The 23,761-nt window shown below is 35.0% G+C and overlaps 1 protein-coding gene, 1 long non-coding RNA gene and 1 other non-coding gene across 3 annotated transcripts; all 3 read right to left on the minus strand.

The window, feature by feature from the left end:
* Positions 1-60: 60 nt before the first annotated feature.
* On the minus strand, positions 61-16,849 carry tcirg1b (T cell immune regulator 1, ATPase H+ transporting V0 subunit a3b). The gene is made up of 20 exons (XM_051104416.1): positions 16,692-16,849; positions 15,362-15,481; positions 15,167-15,245; positions 13,549-13,685; positions 12,626-12,721; positions 12,341-12,529; positions 12,094-12,176; positions 11,481-11,574; positions 10,521-10,733; positions 9,795-9,945; positions 9,553-9,692; positions 6,041-6,198; positions 5,857-5,947; positions 5,590-5,708; positions 4,565-4,778; positions 4,194-4,307; positions 4,025-4,114; positions 1,732-1,852; positions 1,477-1,648; positions 61-874 (listed from the first exon to the last, which is right to left on the minus strand). The coding sequence occupies exons 2-20, from the start codon at positions 15,476-15,478 to the stop codon at positions 781-783; spliced, it is 2,472 nt and encodes an 823-aa protein (XP_050960373.1). The 5' UTR covers positions 15,479-15,481; positions 16,692-16,849; the 3' UTR covers positions 61-780.
* A 2,612-nt stretch (positions 16,850-19,461) lies between these two features.
* On the minus strand, positions 19,462-21,308 carry LOC127161714 (uncharacterized). The gene is made up of 5 exons (XR_007827156.1): positions 21,182-21,308; positions 20,790-20,850; positions 20,445-20,496; positions 20,258-20,315; positions 19,462-19,591 (listed from the first exon to the last, which is right to left on the minus strand). It is a non-coding gene; the product is annotated as an uncharacterized LOC127161714 (long non-coding RNA).
* LOC127161732 (small nucleolar RNA SNORA74) lies at positions 20,562-20,759 on the minus strand. The gene has a single exon (XR_007827164.1). It is a non-coding gene; the product is annotated as a small nucleolar RNA SNORA74 (small nucleolar RNA).
* Positions 21,309-23,761: the final 2,453 nt, after the last annotated feature.

The raw sequence follows: 23,761 nt of genomic DNA on the forward strand, positions 1-23,761 counted from the left end.
GTTCTGTGTAATACATGGCATTTTTGCAATCTGCAGTAAATAATACATCAAACACAGATAAACAGTATTGGAAGGCTTTGGTCTTTATTGATCAGCAAGTACAACTGTATGGCTTGACATTCAGTGCCATAATTAAAACAAAATTTCATTATTGTAATAGTAGAAAAGCAACAATAAAAGGACAGCTGGACGGAAGAGCATTCTCTTTGCTGTATGCTGTAAATCAAAATCCTTCAAGCTATTGATTAAGAAGCTGAAAGCGGATTTTAATTTTATATTGGGTGGTCATTGAAACAATTGTCATTTATTTCATTTAAAGTATACTTAATTTAGCAATTAATTGCAAGAATATTTCAAAATTGTACAAATTGTCTGTACTTGCAGCATTAAACCACAAATTAGATGGTTGTCATCATGATGGCAGAATGCTCACGGATACACCTGATTATGGAGCATTACTTAAAAGAACTTTATTTTATGTGGACTCAAGACTTTAGTTTAAAAAAAATCATGTTCAATCAAATAAAAGACTCTACATCACATGTGCCATGTACTCAGATACTGTTTCAAAGATAATGTTGCATAGTGTCAAAGATATGGATGTGGATTTCATAACAGGGCGCCAAAACATTTTTCATGTTTGATTTTTCAGGTCCAGCGCAGTCAAGCTAAAACATAAAAGACGCTTCAATGATACTTTTTAAAATGTGCGTTGTGCCCCCAGCGAAACATTTCCATCATTTTTTTTTAATCCTATGACTACTAGATGTGGTTCATGGGTCACTTTAGAGAGTGAGATCCAATTTCTGATGAGAAGCCAAATGGACTTAGTTTGTAGCCTGATCCACTGTAGAATTTATTCTGAAACTCCACCCTGAGAGAGAGAGAAATCAGAAATATGACGATAAAAGTACAGTATGATGAATCAAATGAATCAAAGAAAATGTGTAAATAGATACTGAATAGATAAAAGCTCTGATTAACCATATAAAGCCTACTGTATCATGTTTGATAAGCAAATTTGTTTCTTATTAAGACATTATTGGGAGATGCAGAGGGATAACTGTAATGTGTATGCATTTGTGTGTAGTGTGTAGTCTGCTATACTGTTAGAAAGATCTCATACTGATTTACAATGTAATCCGAATTAAAAAAAAATGTTTTGGGGCCAATGTATTTATTAATGTAATTAATGCATTTAATTTTTTTAAATTTTATTTAATTCTAAATTTTAATGAATATGGATTGAACAGTTTTAGTGTGAATAAATCTAAAATGATGCATATTTGTCAGTCATATATATATATAAAATGGCTACGATTTCTGCACTCCATAGTTTCTTCATTTTATTCACTTTATCTTAATACTAATCCAAATGAATGGAAAATTATATGCAATTCAAATACATAAATCTTACATTTAGGTCAAAATATTTTTTGGAGTAAAATTAGACATTCAAAATAAACAGATTCTCACCAGTGAAGTCGAAGTGCGTGTAGGAAAGCGGACAGGCCTTCCATGACGAGCAGGATAGATACGGTTAGCACAGCGAAGGCAGCAAATATAGCCACCATGATGACAGAGCCCACATAACTGAGCTGCCGGAAGGAGATCCGCATGACCATTAACCACAGCACCTCAGATAACTCTGAAAAACACACACACACAGCATATGACAAGATGCTCCTCAGTAATGACGCAATGCAATGAAAGATGCGTGAGGGCACTTACGGGCATGAGCCAGGCTGAGGGCCCAGAGTCGCAAGTATGAGGCGGTGTTAGAGATGCAGCCCAGACAATACTCGATGGTGTGGATGGCCTGGTGCATGAACACGTTCGCCGTATCAAACTCCTTACGAACAATGATGGAAGATGGAAAGACAGAACACAAAAAATGATAAGGTATGAAAAAGGGCAAGTCAAAGGACATGTTCACCAAAATTCTGTCATCGTTATTATTTATTTACTTTTTATTTTTTGGATAAAGCTTTTTTTTTTTTTAAATGTGTAGCTTCAAAACATCAAGTTTACATTCATTGTAACTTTGTAACAGGTCAAAATTGCATTGTTGAGAAAAAAAAAAAAAAAAAAAAAAAAAAAAAAAAAAGAGACAACAGTTAAGTTGGCTCAGTAAGTCACACTTAATTATTACATTCAAAAATAATTTAAGAAACCAGCATACAGTTGAGGACAAAAATTTACATACACTTTGCAGAACCTGCAACATGTTAGTTATTTTACCAAAGTAAGAAGGATCATACAAAACATTACTTATTATTTAGTACTGACCTGAATAAGATATTTTATGTTTCAAAAGATGTTCACATAGTCCAGAAGAGAAAATAATAGTTGAATTTATAAAATGCACCCGTCAAAAGTTGATTCTTAATACTGTGCACCTGAATGACCCACAGCTGTGTTTGTTTTTATTGTTTAGTGATAGTTGTTCATGAGTCCCTTGTTTGTCCTAAACTAAAGGTTAAACTGCTCACTGTTCATCAGAAAAATTCTTTAGGTCCCACAAATTCTTTGATTTTTCAGCATTTTTGTGTATTTGAACCCTTTCCAATAATGACTGTTTGATTTTGAGATCCATCTTTTCACACTGAGGACAACTGAGGGACTCATATGCAACTATTACAGAAGATTCAAATGCTCACTGATGCTTCAGAAGGAAAACGATGCATTAACCCTTGTGTGTCAATGAAAAAAAAAAAAAAAAAAGTTACACATAGGTTCATAGAAGACAAAAATGTCCATGTCCAAAAACTGTCATAAACCTCTATAACTTGAGACCAAACTTAAGTCTGTACTCCCAAGCTTAAAATTTTTACGTTTATGAAAATTGATTTATGAGCAAATTTTTATATAAAATATATATTTTATAAAACATGTTAAACAAAAACTGCTAGAAAAATCAAAGCCATAAATCTAAACAAGTTGTGTTCCGAATTTGAGGTTAATATCTCAAAATACGAGCTTTTAGTAAGATTTTGTTTGGATGCAGTACCAAATTTTTCCCATTGGATTCCAGCAAACCTCTGTGGCCTTACAAAGTGGTGGGATTTGGGATTTGCAGTACAGTATAATTTCTCTTTCTCAAACATTACAGGTGCACACATACAAACATACACATTCCAACTGGCTCTATAATATAGCAAAAGCAGAAAACAGGAATAATGCAAGTATTTACTTTATAGGCCAAACCTGAAGAAAAAAAAAAAAAAGGCACTATCTGGTAATTTCTTTTTTTTTTTACATTTTAATTTTAAAGTCTTGCCAACAGAATGAAAGCCTATTAACAGCATCATTTTATAGTTAAAAGGACCTGGGATTAAAAATTGCAGTTTTAATGTGTTTCATTGAGGACATTTATGTCCTAAGATGAACTATTTTTGTACCTAGTGTAAAATAGATTTATTAAAGGAAATGGATTTAGATTTATTAAAGGAAATAACATTCCAATAAAAATACACCAAACGTATGCAGTTGGGATTAACACAAGTAAACTGATCAAAAAAACTAAACTGAAAAGGACAAAAATGTCCATAGGGTCGCACAAGGGTTAAGAGCCAGGGGTGTAAACTTTTGAACTGAATGAAGATGTGTACATTTTTGTTATTTTGACTAAATATCTTCTTTTTTTTCCCATTTAGTACAACCCTTCAGAAGCTACAGAAGATACTAACATGTTTCCCAGAAGACAAAATAACATTTATCATTTATTACATTTATCATGATCTTCAAATTCAAAGAGTCTTATTTTAGATAATCTATTTGTCAAGATGGTTCATTTCAATGATTAAATCATCTTGTCACTCAACAGGGTTCACACAGCATTGTTACTCTTACCACACCCTCAAAATTAAAATCAATGCACATTTACAACCGTCAAGTGCTCTGTCAGACATTTCTCAAGCGTGTAAGCGCCATTAACTAATACTTTGCAAATCACTTTAAATGAATCATTAAAAAGAACCAGTTTATTGCACCACCTGATGACTACTCCCCATTTCCTTCTTACCTCTTCTTCTCCTCCTCCTCCTCTTGCATCCACCTCTCCCTGGTGAGAATTTATTGAGCCGTTTTCTGCTAGCAGTGGACGTCTGTCTCCCTATAGAGATGAGAGCATAGATTTACAAACACACACATTTCCGAACACTTAAGTGCATAAATTCAGAAAGATCGCTCACTGAATGCTGAGTTCTCTTCCTCCTGTGTGTGATGTATTCTTGTATTGGCTTCCCCAGGAGCAACACAGGAACAGACAACACAGCCACAATCACCAGAACCTTCTGCACAATCATCTGCAGACACAAAGAGATGGTCAGATTTGATCATTTTATGTTCTGATTAATAATGTTGGGGATACTGACATATCCAGGTCTCACTTTTCTTTAATAAACCACATTGAGACAAATCATAAGCAAAGTGGTTTGTTATTGTTATATCAGCATTCTTAGATGTAACCAAAGCCCCCAACAAACCGTATAAAGTGGAAAACACTTTATTCTGAAAGTCACGTGTATTTTGTGATGCTAAGACAAAGATGACAAGTACACACCTGTCCTGTGTAGAGAGGTTGGTTGTCCTTATTCTCAGTAAACAGGAACATGTCTATGAAGTGGATCAGGATGCTGGGGGCAGTGTTAGAGTTCAAGGGGCCGTACATCACCCACTTATAGATCACCATGAAGATCAGGTATCCAAAAAGACACAGCATGAAACACAACTCCGGGATCAGCACCAAAAACACACTGCTGATATCTTTGAAGTGTCTACACAGCAGGAGAGAAAGAGCAAGTGAGTGGAGTTAATTTATCTATGGTTCACACTGTCATAAAATAATATTTTCATGCTTTTTTTGTTTTTGTTTTTGTTTTTTTAAGTAGAAAACTTCAGGACTGGAGTTGTAGATGTGACAATGCAAATTGATAGTGTCGATTATGCAAATACTTTGATTTGTGTGAAATGTGTCACACTGTTTGCATTAATGCCCAATGATGGCGGCTCTATTATACTAAAGTCCACATGAAATTCTTAGCAATGCATATTACTAATAAAAAAGTTGATATATTTATGGTAGAAAATGTACAAAATGATCTTTACTTAATATCCTAATGCTTTTTGGCATAAAAGAAAAATCAATAATTTTGACCCATACGATGTATTGTTAGCTATTGCAACAAATAAACCTGTGCTACTTAAGACTGGTTTTGTGGTCCAGGGTCACATTTTATGTTATGTTATGTTATGCTATGTGAGCAATAAGCTCCAAGAAGCTGTGGTTTACAGTGAATTTATAACAGCTAAGAGGCACGACACCAAACCCACTTAACTGTTATAAATGACGTTATTAAAGGATCCTAATGTTAAACTTTGTTAATTCAGTGTTTTCTTGGCTAAAATCAAGGTAAAAACAGGACAATGACCTATTATTTCTAAACTATGACAGCATTTGATCTTCATACCCCTCAGGGAATATTATAAAATATAATTGCAGCTCATGATCCATTTAAAACAAAAAAAGTAACCAATCTGCAGAAAACATGAAGTAGTAAAGAAAGCAGTAAAGAAATACATACTTACACGTAGTTGAATAAAGATAAACACACACCAAAGGTCATATGGATGACTCCAATAATGACAGACATCTTCATTTTATAGCTGTTGAGGAACGTCAGATGATTATTGGCCAGACCCCAAATCTGAGGGAGATAAAGAATTAGTTATTGTTCAGGATTTCTTAGTACACCGCCACAATGAAGGAGAAGCTTTACTCTTGGGTCGAACCATCAAAACAAATAACAGAAAAGGATATGCAATGTCATTCCCAGAGTAATTTTGTTGACTTACGGGATCAATGCCGAAAGGATAAGGACCAGTGAAAACGCCCGTGACATTGGGGTCCAGTGTCAGATACTGAGAACTTCTGAAAGTCTCCTCACTACACACAGAGAAATAGAGAGACTTTCAGAACTACATATCCAAGATCTTCAGCCATATGATAGATGTGTGTGTGTGTGTGTGTGCGTCATACGTCCAGTTGTAGTATTCTGCGTTGGGCCGGACATGCCATCCTGACGAGAAGGTGCTGAGGCCCCTGCTGAAACACTCGTTGTATATGGCTCCAGTATAGATAGAAAACAACCCCATCAACAAAATGAGATATCGGCCTCCAAACATCATCTGCCAGATCTGACACACAAGAGACCCCAAGAAATCAGTACATGCATAAAAAAGATAAAAAACTACAATGGACTCCATCGCTGCATGTGCATTTAGTGACGCAGTATGCAGCAGTTGTGCTTTATTTTTTTAAGTTTGCATAATACCCAATATTTTTGTGGACGATGATTATTTGTAATAAAAGGCCAACCTGTGCAAACCTGTTGTTACGATTAAAGCAGGAGTGTCCAATACACCTGCTAGAAAGTTTCTGGGCTGCATTCTACTTTGTTATTGTATGCCCTTTCATTGCTAACTTCCCCTCGTCATTGACTGCCCACTGCTGAACTAGAACATCCTAAAGCCACGGTCACACTACACTTTGAGCATTTCTATGGACACTGCAACGGGTGTTACATGACGTCACGCTCTGCAGCAGCTATTTAAAAACTTAAATTCATCACATAAAAATACTAATAAATTCAAACCGTAAAAACATCTACAATCTACTTCACTTTCCTGCAGCGCTGCATTTTTAAATGCATGTTCTATTATTTCATTTCCGGATGTATCAATCTTCTATTAGTTACACGGTTTCAAGTCATACAAATTCACAGGTCAGAGTTCACCAAACTTTAACTTTGGAACGCAGCGGAACGCGAAATTTCTTCACCATGAGCTTGATTTTCCGCTTACTGAATGGAAGTCAATGGAATGACAAGTGAAGTGTGGAGCTTATCATTTGCAATTTCCCCTTACGAAATTAGTTTAATCTATATGTATACAGGAATACGTGGGCTGTTATAAATATTTATATAATAACTGATATAATTGTATTAATGTATTTATAACAGAGAGCTGTTTGGAGTTTAGGTAAATTAACTATGATCTGCAGTGATGTCACAATCACGATGCATTGTGGTATATGGAGCTGCCTGAAGTGTACATATAAGGTCGAGGGGCTGCGGGTCTGTAAATGTAAACTTCCCTCATACGCTTCATGAAGTGGAATGCACTTTAAAATGGTGGCATGGATTTCCCAGAGGGGAAGTGCTTAGGGAAGTACGCAAATGTGTGTCTAAATGCAAAGTGGAATGCAGCCCTATTGATCCTAAAGACTTGATTAGCTGGTTCAGGTGAGTTTAATTAGGACTAGAGCTAAGCTTGCTGGAAAGTGGCCATCCAGGAGCAGCACACTGACTTAAAGAGGTTTTCCGTCAAAATGAAAGCTTGAGGGTTTAATTCTTCCAAGTGAAGAAATTAAGTCAAAAGTATTAGAATTTTACTGCTGCAGTGTTAAGTAAAAATAATTAGTGGTGTCAATTGATTAAAAAAAATGAATTAATCACACATTTTTCTGAAATGAATCATGATTAACCCCACCTGATATTAAAGTTTTTAATATACTTTTAAATTGTAGTAATTCCACATTCAATCTTTAAATTAATGCAGAAACAACAAAGAAAGTATTTTTTTAATATTTGCTTAATGCCATCTTTTTTATGACTGATGGCAAGTATCACAGATTCCAACTGATGTCTCTATGAATTTCATTCCTAATATTTAACCATTGACTAAAGACATTCACCATTACAGTATAATTGAGAGCTATCACTTTAACATTTATCAGTTTTTAAAAAATAACTTTAAATGAATTTAAATGAACTTAAAAAAATCTTCACATAAACCCATTATAATAAATGTCATATAGCTACCTGTGCCATTCAGCAAGAAAATATAGCCTAATTTATTAAAGTTATCAAACACTAAATTCTAAATTAAATAAAGGTAAAGTTTAAAACTATAGAAGTGACTGATTTCCTCTAATTTGGTTCTTTGATTAATAGACATTACAGCAGCTGGTTATCAGGATATAAGAAAAAAATGGGGGGGGGGAAAGCAAAAGGAAAATCTTTTTCGGATAAGCATTAAAACAATGCCCTACCGTATTGCAACACACCAAAGCAGTCAAAAAAGCGCAGTCAAGAATAACTTAAAGAGGTTGGCAAAGTTTACTGAACTGTGGAGGAGCTTTTGACTCTTGAATCTGACGACGTTTCCCGTTTTAAGTGACAGTTGACAGCCTTTCATTTTTAACCTATTCTGCACGCTGCTTTTCTGATTTTCTGTGTCTTTTTCCAGTGTCACTTGAAATGTATCCATTTTGATTCGTTGCTACTAAAGGCCCCGACTTTGTTTTTTTTTTTTTTTACACCCCTAGGGCCGGGCTTTGGACCAATTTTCACGTCTTAGTTCAGAAGCGTTATTACCATGAATGTGTCGGGGAAAATAGCAAGGACAGAAATTGCATCATGTTTGTTTTCTTTATTTTATAGAAGCACTGTGTTTGCAACATTTTGTTGATATTGTGAGTGCACACAAATAAAAGTAGACCCTTTACAGTTCCTAATGATGTACCATTCTTACTTTTATCAGCAAAAATGATGGAATATTTAAATGGTTTCTATTTAAATATAGCCTTTAGCTTCCACTCTCCACATAAATGATTGGATATGCGCCTAATAGCACACATTTATCTAGGTTTAACATTTAAACTAAAATTGTTTTATACTTGAACTGTTTTATATCTATAGATATTTTATTTTAGGCAAGTCGTGATGATTTGAGAAGGCAAAAATTGATCAAACAGACTATGATCAGTCTTCTGCTGGCCGTTTTGTTGTTACTTAAAAAAACTAAAACTTACATTTAACGAACAAAAAATGCTTCAAAACGTTTAAATTAACTTGATAAAAAACGAAATATAATCGCTTTGCCATTGCATACAAAGCTGAACTATTTTAATAGCTGAAACAGTAGTATACGCTGTTTTGGGAGAAGGGGGGAAAAAAAGACGGGCTCGGGTCAGACTCGGGCCGAGAATTCTGATAAGCTGTTGGACAGGGGCCGGGCGAAGAACAAATCATAAAATATGCAGATGTCATCCCGAAATCATCGCGATCTCACAAGTTCTGTTATAATCAATGAAGCTCTCTAAACTACACAATGTATCTGGCTATTTTGCCAGACCTTCAGTTGCTTTTGCTTTCATTTGAGGGTATTTAGCACAGTCTAGTACCTCCGTACAACCGGGCCTGGGCATGGCCCATGCGTATCAGTATCACAATAATGTTTTTCTTCTAAAAAAAAAACCCAAAATTTTTAGAACATTATTATTATTATTATTATTATATAATCCTTCTCAGAGCAATATTGTCTTAACCTAGACACTGTTCAGTTTTTACACCCTCAGTTTTTATTACTGTGTTATTGAATATTAATATTGTTTATATAAGGTATTGTATCAATGTTAAAAATTTGGTATCAAAAACGCTAGTTACTAGTGTTCGAAAAAAACAAAATGTGTGCACATGTCATATTTACTTCGTTAGTATTTTTCCTCATTTTTGGATCCTTCTCTTCCAGAACCATCCAGAGAGCCGCCAGTGTCATCAGAAGACCGTGTCCAACGTCCCCGAACATGACAGCAAACAGGAAGGGAAACGTGATGATGGTGTAGACAGCTATAGATGTGTGAAAATAGACAGTAAAAGATGCATGAGAACGGAGTTGAGCTTCTTTTAAACTAATGATAGTCAGTGATGCGTGTCATGAGTGTGCTTCACCTGGATTCATCTCCCTGTAGCTCGCCACTCCATACGCATCAACTATGTTCTGGAATCCTGCAGTGAAGGCGTTAGTGGGGAACAGTGTAGGGGGAGACGTGGTGGCCGGCAAGCGGTTGTAGAATGAGTCCACACTACTGCCGCTCTTCCTCTGAGAGACAAAGACAGGTTTCACATATTACAGAGACAGGAGGCCTTCCTGTGTGGAGTTTGCATGATTTCCTGCATCCTTGTCAATCCGAACCCATGCAAGATAGGCATTAACTCGCATCAACTATACATTTGTTACATTGTTTACTAATCTATGTTAATGTTTGTTAATAAAAATACAACTAATGTTAGCTCAAGTCTATTATATGACATCAACAAAGACAACTGATGTATTTTTGAAGTATTGAAGTATTTTTCATTGTTAGTTCATGTTAACTAATGGAACATTATTTTTACCTTATTGTAAGTGTTACCCATTATGCATTACATTTGCAATGTAAAGCACAGCATGTGGATTAAAATGTGCTTAACCAGACTTTGCATTCCAGTGTGACTAATGAAGTGTTATCAAACGCTAATTTTTACATCCAAAATGTTAAGACGATAAAAAAAAAAAATAGTATGCAGAATATACTGTGCAGTATGCAGTACACTAGTGTTCCATTCCAAGCATATCTATTAGTACTTTAACCTCTTCCTAACAGACACAGAAGTATTGTGACAGTGGATGCTCACCCCTCCTTCTCTCAGGGCGCTCTGCAAGGCGGTCAGCTGGCTGACGGGGCACCAGGCTTCTGCGATCAGGCACTTATCAGTGACGGACGGGCTGCAGAGATTCAGCACTGTCTGCACGGCTTTACACTTCTGAACCTGCACAATCCACTCGGGCAGACGGGCCAGCGCTCGCACCAGCAACTGCTGCATATACTGCTCCGTCTCACCCATGACCTACAGCCATTGAGAACACACAGACAGACCGTGAGGAAGCTCAGAGCCGGTATGGCTGTTTATAGTTAACAGCAACAGACAGTAATACTGTTGACAGCACTGTTGTTTTGAGCTGGTTTTTCAATCAGATCGGGTAAAAACAATTTACAATGGCACTCTCAGGGAAATAAAACAGAATATATGACTCTGGAGCACAAAACCAGTCATAATTAAAAAAAAATGTACTGTATTGCATTGATTGTGTTTTTGAGATTTACACATCATCTGAATAAATAAGCTTTCCATTGGTTTATTGTTCGTTAGAACAGGACAAAATTTGCCAGCGATGCAACTATTTGAAAATCTGGAATCTGGAAAAAAAAAAAATCTAAATATTGAGAAAATCGCCTTTAAAGTTGTCCAAATTAAGTTCTTAGCAATGCATATTACTAATCAAAAATTAATTTTTGATAAATTTATAGTAGGAAATTTGCAAAATATGTTCATTGAACATGATCTTTACTTAATATTTTAATGATTTTTGGCATTAAAAAAAAAATAATAATAAAATAAAATAATCGATAATTTTGAACCATACATCGTATTTTTGGCTATTGCTACAAATATACCTGTGCTACTTAAGACTGGTTTTGTAGACCAGGGCCACATATAGTCTTTCAGTTTCAAAATGTTTCAAAGAATTTCAAATGTTTACAAAGTGCAAATGGAAAAAATGAAGATGTGTTCGCTGTGAAAGAATATACTTACTGATTTGATGTCCTCAATTCTTCCTCTGAGGCCATTAAGAGTTTCCTCTCTTTCTGCCTGGTTCTCTGGGTAGGGGAATGTTTGCGTGTGGAAGCTGTGTGTACATAAAACAGCAGAAAACCAAATAAAAAGGAAGATGTACATTTAATCTGTACATATGTGCAAAAAAAGCATATATTTAACTACCTCTACACAGACAATTTTGTATAAAAATGAACCATCAGATTCTTGATGAAAGACTGTTCAAAAAAGGGGAGGTTTGTAAATAAAAGTTTTTTCCTGTTGCAGATGACTGCATAAAATTTTAAATATCATTTTATTTAAAAATACATTTGCGATTACATTAATATTATAAATAATATTTAAATAATTTATACTTGGTAAGAGAAAAAAAAAGAATGCATAGCCACTGAAATACTTCAGCATTGAGCATAATTAAAAAAACATATTAAGTAAAGAAATTTCTATGACTTTTTTAATGACTTTTTCAAGAACTTATTAATTTCCATGGCTTTTCTAGGATTCATGAGATCTCCAGCATGTAAATCACACAGTTTAAATTCCAGGTTTTTTATGAATCTTTCTTCAAAACCCCTAAATACAGATCACCTACCAGTCACAGATCTTCTTCACTTTCTGACCGATCTGATCTCCCCAGAACGAGATTAAAAACACAGTCCATTGCACCTGCTCACCCTGAAGAAAAACAAACCAAAATGTCTAACCAACTTACAAAATGAACAAACTGTTTATGTTCCTACAATCTAATAAAAACACTATAACACTTCTAATCTTCAACCCAACTTACATATACATCATCATTTGGTTATACAAGAACCTAATAATAATTGAAGTCTCACAGAATCAGGATGTTCAAGTTTTTCTTCCATCTCATGAAAGTCCACAATGATGTAACCACGACAAGCACGCCATAGCAGCCTCTCGAAGGCGGGCACTTTCCATGGATGAACTACGCCAGCCACGAAGCTCAGCCTGACGTCCTGTCTGTTCTCTGCCAGACCCACTGGTTCGAACGAGACCAGTGGGGCCTACGAAACATAAACAGGTGCATTCAAGAACCAGACTGATTCTTATATAGAAAAGGAGGAAGTGGATTCAATGTGAAAGAAGAACGCAGTTCCTACCTGTGAGGCCGTGAGTGAATGTGTCTGTTTTAAAACCCCTCTGTACTGACACAGCTGAGTATACTGAGACCGCAGACTGTCTCTGTTCCTGGACACCTGCACATGTGTAAAGTCACCAACCGACAGCATTAAAGACAATGTGATGGATTCATATGGAAATAATGACAATGGAAATGTAACTAGACATTGGTATAGGAGAGCACTGAAAAAACATTTGTGACCTTGGACCACAAAACCAGTCATAAGGATCAGTTTTTTGAAATTGAGATTTATACATCATCTTGGTTTGTTTGGCCGAGGTAGAACTATTTGAAAATCTGGAAACTGAGGGTGCAAAAAGATCAAAATACTGAGAAAAATCACCTTTAAAGTCTTCCAAATTAAGTACTTAGCAATGCATATTACTAATCAAAAAAGTTTTTATATATTTACAGTAGTAAATGTACGAAATATCTTCATGGTACATGAACATACTTAATATCCTAATGATTTTTGGCACTAAGGAAAAATCGATAATTTTGTCCCACACAATTTTTGGCTATTGCTACAAATATACCTGTGCTACTTAAGACATTTTATAGTTTTTTACCCAAAATAAAAACTTTGCCTTCATTTACTCGCCCTCAAGTTGTTCCAAATCTGTTTCTTTCTTCCACTGAACAGAAATTAAATTATAATAATGCTGGTAACCAGTTTCTAGTCCCCATTGACTTCCATAGTATATTTTTTTTTCATACCATGGAAGTCAATTGGGGCCAACAACTGTTTGATAATCCCACATTATTCAAAATATCTTCTTCTGTGTTCAACAGAAAAAAGAACTTTATACATGTTTGGAATAACATGTGGGTGAGTAAATGATGACAGGATTTTTAACACAATAAAACACATTTGCATGGAAACAAACACACAAAGTTACAAACCTCCCGGAGCTCTCGGGCCAAGCGCTCACTCTCCTCCTCAATGGTGAGGAGATCTCTGGGCTGAGGAGCTGGAGGGGTTGGAATGGGTGGCTGCAATTTCTGGGAGAGACTGCGAACAATCTCCTGTTCCAAAAACACTGGAACAAAGAAAGTGACTGTTTAAAAACCTTCAAGTACACATGCATTGTTTATGTAAAAAGGCGAGTAGATGAGGACAAGTTTATTCACTTTATATGCTTTAGACATGTAAAACATCCATGTTTCACATTATTATTGGGTGCTTGTTATAATATAATTGCATATACAGTACTGTGCAAAAGTTTTAAGTCACTAGTATTTTCACCAAACAAAAAAAATGGTTTTAAGTCAGTTATTTTGCTGTCTTTTGTCTTTTCAGGTCTTTTGCTGTAGTGTGTCAGTAGGAAATATCAGTTTACATTACCAAACATTAATTTTGCCATTAATTGTAATAATCCAGTGAGATATTTGTTTGCACAAGGAGTCTAACAACAGCCAGTTTGGAATGACATGAAGACTAAATACAGAAGAACTGTGGCAATGATTTAGTCTGTCTCAGTTTTTCTGTTTCTTCATGTCATTCCAGACAGACTGGATGATGATGAGATCAGATATCTGCGTGGAGCACTGGCTGTTGTCAGACTCCTTGTGCAAACAAAAATATTACTGGATTATTACAATTAGTGGCAAAATGAATGTTTGGTAACGTAAACTGACATTTCCTACTGACACACTACAGCAAAAGATAGAAATAACTGACTTAAAACCATTTTTTAGCTGGTGAAAATACTAGTGGTCTAAAACTTTTGCACACTACTATGCATAATGCCATTGTGTTTATGTAAGCAAATGAAACTAACTGTCTGAAAGAACCAGTTTGCAGAAAAGAATCTGGAATTCCCCCGTTGCCTGAGGCTCTGGATTACAGGTAATAATGCTGTAAATAACGTTAAGTTTCTTGCACAGATCGATCGTTCCACTGACTTGTATTTTATAAATCACCAAGTTCAAGTTTCAGCAAAAAAAAAACAAAAAAACAAACAAACAAACAAAAACAACTTCTTTACCGTTCTACTGAAGAAAGACGTACGTCTTGGATGACTTGGGGGTGAGTAAATTAACAGCAAATTTGGGTGAACTACCTCTATAATAAGTCTCTTATTCTCACCAAGGTTGTATTTACTTGATCAGAAACACAATAAAAACAGTGATATTGTGAAATATTATAATTTAAAGTAACTGTTTTTTGTGTAGTAAATGTCCCAGCACTAATCATGACGTAGGAAGACTTTTCCCCCAAATCTATCACTTTTGCTACTATTGGTGTAATCTCTTCGTCTGTTTAACATTTGTTTTTACAGATGCATGGCCTAAATGACATCAGCTGATAACTGCTCCAAAGCAGGAAGCTGTTACATTTAGATTTAGATAAATGTTTTCCAAAGACATTGTTCTTTTTGGAATAATGTGTACTGATGACTCATGCACAATAGCACCAGGAACATGTGTGAAATAATGAAGCAGGGTTATGCTAACTGCAGTGGCCAAAAGCTGAAAGAAGGAATGCAGGATCATGGGAGTTAAGCAGTGACAGACTCACCAAATGTTTTCTCCAGTTCCTCACATCTCCTCACCTCGTTCACAAACTTCCTCTGGAACGCGTTCACATTTGGATTCAGCTGAGATTAAGATTTCAAACAAAGATGGATTATTAAAGCCAATATCTAAACAAAGCACAGGGTTTCTCAAGAACACTGCAAGAAAAACTGAGAAATGAGCACAGAAATTCTCTCACATCTCTGAACTCCACTATTCCCAGCTCTCCCAGTTCGCTGACACAATTGTAAGCTGATCCTGACTGGAGGAAGAGCTGTACCAGACAGACCTCTTCACTGCGGAACAAAGATCCCATGACCTGAAAAAAAAAAAAAAAAAAAAAAAAAAAAAAAAAAAAAACACAGATCACACAATCAGACCGCAATAATGGGTTCTTTTGTCTCTGGAAAGGTGGTCACACTTGGACAATTCATGTGTAAACAGATATAGCACTTCCTCTTCTGCTTTGAGTCAGTAAGTGTGAGCACGAGTGTGTGTTCCTCTATGAGGGCTTTTTCATATTTCATAATGTCACCTACAGTAAGGCAAAAAAATGACTGTAAAGTCACAGGCAATATTTGTAACAATTGACTTTAATATATTTAACATATTAACAATATATTTTAGACAATACATATTTTGTATGATTATTATGTTGTTATACTTAGCTCCTTTCAATTGAGAGACCATATGGAATATTTGACCTTTTAATCAATTAAATGACCTTGAAAAGTCATTTAAAGAAACTTTAAAGCAAATGTAATCTGTCAAAGCATGTAAAACATACACTGTCCTGTACGTTCATGTAAATTTTCCATCTATAATCTTGACTTTGACTATAAAAAGGTGGTATTTGTCAACTACCCAATTTCTACATGTGGGCCACACTTATCAGAAAATAAATGCACAGTTCATATATTCAGTAGATATTTGTATTTCAAAAACACCTAGTGGTTCATGTTGACTTGAGAGGTGACATCTAGACCATGTGATCTCACTTTGATCACATGCATCATCACAGGTTTTGACAGCTAATTACTAGTACCAGCAGAAGGACATATAATTGCACAAGACCTAAAATATATGCCAACAAATCTTTGGGTACTGAATGCAACAGAAGCCAGACGAACCTGAACATGATCATTTAACGAATGCTGAAATAAAGAAAATACAAATCTGAGCTACAGTTCCTCTTTCTACAGAAATTCCGCTGCATTATAGAACAAGCTATTCTGATAAGGAAAGTTATTAAAATTCCCCCCATTTTATCTGATATACTTTTGACTGTGTTAATTTGCATAACGTATACCACGATAAAGTTTCGTTTTCACTTCCCTGATACTATAAACCCTCACGAAAAGCATTAAGCAAAAGGTATTCATTAAATGTGACCGATCATGCTCAGATTAAAGTTTAGATAATGCTGAAATTGGCAGAAAACTAAGGTGATATTAACAGAACATTACCAAACAATGTCAAGAGCAGAGAAAACACCAGTGTAAACATCAACTATCTGCAATATAACTTACCGGATGATAAAACGCCGACACCGACAAAGAGTCACTTTTATCCTTTGGGTATTAATGTTTCCTAACGGAACGAACGGTGTGTCTTCTTGAAAGCATAAAGTTATAACAGCTGTACTGAGAGTCAATCACGAACTTCCCGTTTCTTTAGACAGTCACGTTACTGCAGATCATCACGTGACTTCACGGCCAAACTTCAGGACTGTTGCCATTGGGCTATCAACTGTCTCTTGTTATGAGAGAGAATTTAGATTAATTTAATTATGATTAATTTATATATTTGAATTTATACTTTGTATGATCATTTGCATCGTGTCTTTTCTGTATGTAAGGAATTCTGTGTGATTTGCGAAATAAAATAAGAAAGTTGCTTCTCCTCTAGGGGGCGCTGGGCGACTCATTAAGCTGAATAAGCTGTTTGTTTTGCGTTTAATATTTTAAACCTAATAATTACAAAGCTGTTTTTTAGCAATCACTAATTCAGTAATCACTAACGACTGTGGTATATCTGAACTAGCGATAAGATATTCATACATAAGTGCAAATTCTTCAATAATAAACCGAATTCTGATGAGCTTCTCAAGGAATTTCAAAAATATTTAGAACTCTTTTCGTATCTGAATATTCCAAAGCCAGGAAAACATTACTGTTGAAGACTGGAACTGGAACAAAAAGGAACCACACATACAGGGTACAACATACTATAAAAAAGTGTTACAGCATTGTCCACCACAATCACTTATTAGCCCAACTTCTATCTGACATAAAGTATTACTCAAGCTGAGGTTCCAAGTGGATGCAGAGAAAAATTTTCTTATGGAAATTGCAAATTTAGCTGCCAAAAGGCTAACTTATAAATGGCTGCCAAAGCTTAAGAAGAGTGTGCACTTACTTCCCAGTCTAAAGCTCAATCATTCCACCAGTATCAGTTTAAAAATATCCCTGTGCCACTGACTCACAGTAGGAAGCTTAATCTTCATCCACCAGAGGAAAATATCTTGTAAGCAAAACAGGCTTAGGTTTTTAAGTGTATATTTATTAGATATTAATATACTCCTTCTGTAATATTCAATAATACCAAATACAGCCATTTTTAACTCATCATTTAAAATTGAACTTTTTTTTTGTGTTTTTTTAATCTGTTAAATAAGGTTTTCACCAAGAGACTCAGTTGCATGGAAGCACAAAGCTGCCTTAATGCAAGCCTCCAAGGCTAGCAAAAAAAAAGTGTACCGCTGCAATACACAAGAATGAGGTTTCTCAGAACAATGCCAAAGCAAATCTCTAATTTTTAGAGATTACATATTACATATAGTTAAATATGGACACCATCATATTCTGTATGTGTAGTCACTTTAGTTTTTGGATTTCTTGTACAGAAACATGCTCATTGGGTGAAAATTATACACTTTAAAAAAAAAATATATGGTTCTTTACATGTAGTAACAGTTCTATTCTAGAGAACCACAGCATCTCAAAGAACGCTTTTAATGCTGAAATGGTTTTGTGTCAGAGTCTAAGGTTCTTTAATCCCACCCTTTTGTTTTTCAAATCTGTAACCATCAAAGCAACTCATTATGGATTTTCTGGAGTTCAGCTGTCTAACTACACCGTCAACACACTCTCAGCAGGTAAATGATTTTTTTGAAAATGTCTATAATCAGTATAATAAACTTTCAAATTGTAACGGGGTTCCTACCAATTTAGGTCTTTTTCTCTTTTCAGAACATGTGTGACCAGCCCTGTTCAGTTAAGGATACTTCTCTTTACCACAAAGTTACAAAAATATTTAATTTATGGTCCTTTATTGTGTGTTTTTACAAACAAAAATGGAAAGAGACACATGGTAACTCTAAACTCAGTTGTGCATTTCAGATGCATCACATCCTACAACCTCATCATCTGCAGAGGGAAACTGCTGCTCAATCACACCGAAATACACGAATGGACCTACAGGCATCATAGAGGATTATAAAAATAAATATTTCACTGGAGCTTGGTCTTCAAATTACCATTTTCAGTTGCTATTGTTCCACTTCAAGTATGTGTGTTCAATGTCAATTGCTATTTATTAATGTATTCCACTAATAATTGTCGATGGGGCATTGCCATTTTTCCTACAAATTCTAATGTCATTAAAAAAAAAAAAAATAAATTAACTATTAAATTACCTAATTAACATGTTTTTATACAAAACCCTAATAGATGCTGTGATATTGTAATACCAGGCAACTTGAGGAATAAACATTACCCATATTAATGAATATATACAAATATTAATAACAAAATAAATATATTAATGTTAATGAAAAACTATAATTAAAAAAGTCATTTATATACACTATTATGGTCCTGTATAGCATTTTCAAAACCTGGTTCTTAATGGAACCTTATGAGAAGGGTTCCGCTATTGTTACAAGCCGAAGAACCCTTTTCTGGTACAGTTTACAACCATTTTTCTTGGTTGGAGCGTACTACACAAAGCAATGACTGACGCAGATCAAAAACAAATGCACGCATAACCTACCTCTCCCAGTAGCACCTGCATTCAATTTTCCTTTTGAAAAATTAGATCTGTATCTAACTCCAGTAGAGGGAGACAAAGTATTCACTTCATTCAAACCAGAGGTCTGACAGGAAATGGACACTTCCTAAACCACGCATTCAGAACCTCTTTTTTTTTTTTTTTTTAAGTCAAAGTCTATAATCATGACAGAAGAGTAAAACTCTGGATTTGAAAACCACAAAAGTTTATTTAAAAAAAAAAAAAAAAAAAAAAAAAAAAAACCCAGAGCATTAACATTCAGCATTCAGACGTCCCATGTCTCTGGACTTTTCTAGGTCGGGGCTCCTCATTCCTGGTCCTAGACAGACACGGTCCTGCAGAGTTTAGGGTTTTCACTCTAAATTTGAAAGAAAAAAAAAAAAAAAAAAAAAAAAAAAAAAAAAAAAAAGTGTGGGCAAAATAAATAGGTGCAAGTTTTATACATGCATTTACATAAACATTAAACAGTTCTTAGTGTTCACTGATCACTTTTACATCAAAAAAAAAAATTAATAATAATAATAATAATAATAATAATAATAATAATAATAATAATATTATTATTATTATTATTATTATTATTATTATTATTATTATTATTATTATTATTATTATTATATATATATATATATATATATATATATATATATATATATATATATATATATATATATATATACACACACACACACACACACACATATATATATTTATTTCTAATAATAATAATAATAATAATAATAATAATAATAGTAATTAAATAAATAAATAAATCTTCTGAAGATACAACAGAGGGAAAAAAAAAAAAAAAAAAAAAAAAACACACAACCAGCATCAAATTATGACATTTAACAATAAATAAAGTGTAGCAGGCTTCTTTGTCAGATTTTTGTAGACGGTCTCAACAAAAATCAGTGCCAACCCTGCATATGCTATTCCAAGATTAAAAGACATCACAGAGGAACAGTTCTTCTATGATGGTATCCTCTTGGATCACAACACTGAAGTGATAATTAAAGCTTACCCGCACTAGGATGAACTCGATGGACCTTTAAAATCTTTGTACATTCATTTACCTAGTCCTGCAATTAGGGTTAAAAGATAAATAACATCAACAACAAATCAATCAACATGAAGTGACATTTACAACCCATTTTACTTGCCTAATGTGACCAAAAAAAAAAAAAAAAGTGTCAAAGCCAATCACTCACCTCTCAACACAACTAGCCATTGGGATCAAGGTATCTTGGGGTCTTGTGTTACCTGTAACAACAAACCTAGTTAGAAACTCCAGCTCAAGCCTGCAAGTACAAGAATCACATTTGACTTGTGTTCGCCCCCAGACTAGGCCTGCCTCATTTTGTGAGCACAGACCACTCTCAGAAGGCACGGCATAACCTGTGCTGTCCACCAGGTTTCACTAAAACAGCCAAACCTGATGGAGCACAAACGGCAGCACCTTTCTCTTCCAGCAGAGTAACACTAGTTCAGGCATGGACGGGCCTGCACAGCTGACTACCGCTGGGGTCTCAATATAGGTAGAAAAATATACTTACATCGTAGCTACAGTAGTTGTAAAGTCTCCATCAGGAGTAAATTCAGACCATATTCAGCCACCTAAAATTAAGAGAACAGCACATGTTAAATGCTGTGTTACAGTGTCAGCAGTGCTGTTTGTATAATACACGCAAGGGCGTTTCAACTAACGTACAAATATAGGGACGTGTTCCAGACACGTACCACGGGGAAAGTGTAACTTGTAAAGTTCTGTTTTAAAGTAAACTAATTTCACAGCAACTACCAAAATCTCAAGGAAACAGCCACGTGCTATAAACCGCGGGCGCACGAGTTAGTATCACACACTTCTTCAGTCTTATTTCTACCTGGTTGAAACATAATATAATTTTACAAATTGCACGCAACAATTAGTAGTTTCAGTAAAACTCACCTTCATGTAGCCGCCTAACTTTCTCATTCTTATATGATCTATCGCACTTCCACCGCAACATGGCAAAAATGAGAGAAAGCATGCCCTAGCGCGCCGGTATTTATAGCGCTGCTACAAACCATCGAAGAAGAGCGAGCGTGACATCACGACGTCATGACGTCGGATTCGCGAACGAATCGCTCTTATGAACTGAATCTTTTCAATAATTCATTCGAATCGATTTGCAAAGTTTTTGTTGCTCTCTCTGCTGTCTGTAAAAAAAGTTAAAAAAAAAAAAAAAAAAAGTAAGTTCAGACAGCCGAACTAAAATTTCGGTGAGTTTGGTGACATCTGGTGACAAAAAATATATCAAAAAAACAAAAACTGCAGTAGCCACTGTATGACTGTACGACTGCATATAGGCTGAAATCTGTAAACCACTTAACCAACTTAACCTCTTAAAAAAACAAAAAAAAAAAAAAAAAAAACACACACACACATCTGTGTTAAGTGAGACTATACAAAGCTGCCAAAATATACCTAAATAAACCATAAACCTAACAAGTAGCATGTTTAAGACATTTTTGTCTGGAGTCATCAAAAAAACTTGCAGTAGGATCTGACTTTAAAGTGTGTGTGCGTGAGTGGCACAAAAAAAATGCTAAAATAAAAAAATAAAATCATCACTGTGTTATAGGTCATTCAGTGCTTTGTGTATGGGAATGTATTTTTGTGTGTGTTTGCCACATTGAGAATGTTGTATAGGCTCACACATTCATTTATGTGCATGTATAATCTGCATTGTGTTGGATTTATTGATTTCTTATTGGACAAATAAAAAAATGCTCTGAATTTTGGTATTTCCCATTCATTTCCTATGAGTACCATTTTTGTCCACGAAGGACAGATTTAGGATTTTTTTTTTTTTTTGTCAAACACTCAACTTTGTTAAATCGAGTCAAATTTTGTGTGTGTGTTCAGGTGGCAAACTTAAAAAAAACTTAAAAGTACCTGTACAAGTCTTGTAATGATTTGCCCAAATTTGTCCCGAAGGGTGCTTGAGGGTTAAAAAGGAAAAGTATACATATATACACTTTATAGTAAATACATATTACACTTTTAGGGTGCTCCAATGAACCAAAAAAAAAAAAAGAAAAGAAAAGAAAAAATCTTGATTGCTTTTGACAATCTAGGACAGTTCACTTTGAAATCTGGGTCAGTCTCTATTTTTGTTTGTTTGTTTGTTGTTGTTTTTTGCAGCTCAAAACTATTTTGAGAGAATGAATGATTAAGAGAGGACAAGAGGGAGAGTTACAGGAATGTGTGTGTAAAAATGTCAAAATGTGACTGCTTTCAGGCATTTTACTTTAACATACAATGAAAAAATCAACATATGTGACCCTGGACCACAAAACCAGTCTTATGTTGCACAGGTATATTTGTAGCAATAGCCAAAAATACATTGGATGGGTCAAATTTATTGATTTTTCTTTTATGCCAAAAATCATTAGGATATTAAGTAAAGATATTTTGTAAATTTCCCACCGTGAATATATCAAAACGTAATTTTTTTTAGTAATATGCATTTCTATGAACTTTATTTGGGCAACTTTAAAGGCGATTTTCTCAGTATTTAGATTTTTTTTGCAACATCAGATTCCAGATTTTCAAATAGTTGTATCTCGGACAAATATTGTCTTAACAAACCATACATAAACGGAAAGTTTATTTATTCAGCTTTCAGATGATGTATAAATCTTAATTTTTGAGAAAGTTACACTTATGACTGGTTTTGTGGTCCGTGGTCAAATATTTAACACAAAAAAACACAGCAGTGAGTACTTGTTTGCTTAATGAAAGTATATCTTATATCCACCTTTTTCCCGAACACGGAAGTCTTGTCCACCTCATAACAGAAAGAATCTTTGTATTTCCGGTCTCTGGTGTTTCTAGTCAAATTATTGCACAGCTTAACCCTACTCACATTTTTACATTTAGTTATATTTAGAAAGTGTAAGTTTAATTAATTCAGTCGATCTTTTACCTCCTTTTAACATGGATTTCTATGGAGACCGGAACACGAGAGCACCCAAACGGAAGTTAGAATCTATCATGGGGGCGATATCATGAATAAATTGTATTTGAGTTCACGGAGGGCTAACGCCTCTAACAGGCCAATTTTATTCTAGTTGTGACTTTTCCAAAAGTTTCATTGCATTTCCCACAGAATAATGATGTCACTGACATAGATTGATCAGACCGGCAATGCACTGAATGACATGTGTGCACATGGATACACAGACAGACAGCAGTGGTTTATTGCCTTTCCCAAGAGTTCTGGCGTCATTATGTTCTATAAAAGGATCGTTCCCACTGAGACCCCAGACTAGCATCTTTTCCTATCCCGTCTCCCACTGTTCAGCTCTGGATTCTTGACCATGTCTGAAGCATCACCATGGCAACGTTTACAAGTTGGGAGTGACTGTGTCAAGAGAAGGGGATGAGAGTTCAGGGGCCTTTGAGTGCAACCGAGGGCCACAAAACAATGAGCTGTTAATGAGGACTGCAAAATATGAGGAAGTTTCAGGACCTTCTGGTTCA

The sequence above is a fragment of the Labeo rohita genome, unplaced genomic scaffold (genome assembly GCF_022985175.1).
Source record: "Labeo rohita strain BAU-BD-2019 unplaced genomic scaffold, IGBB_LRoh.1.0 scaffold_72, whole genome shotgun sequence".
In the NCBI taxonomy this organism is placed as follows: Eukaryota; Metazoa; Chordata; class Actinopteri; order Cypriniformes; family Cyprinidae; genus Labeo; species Labeo rohita.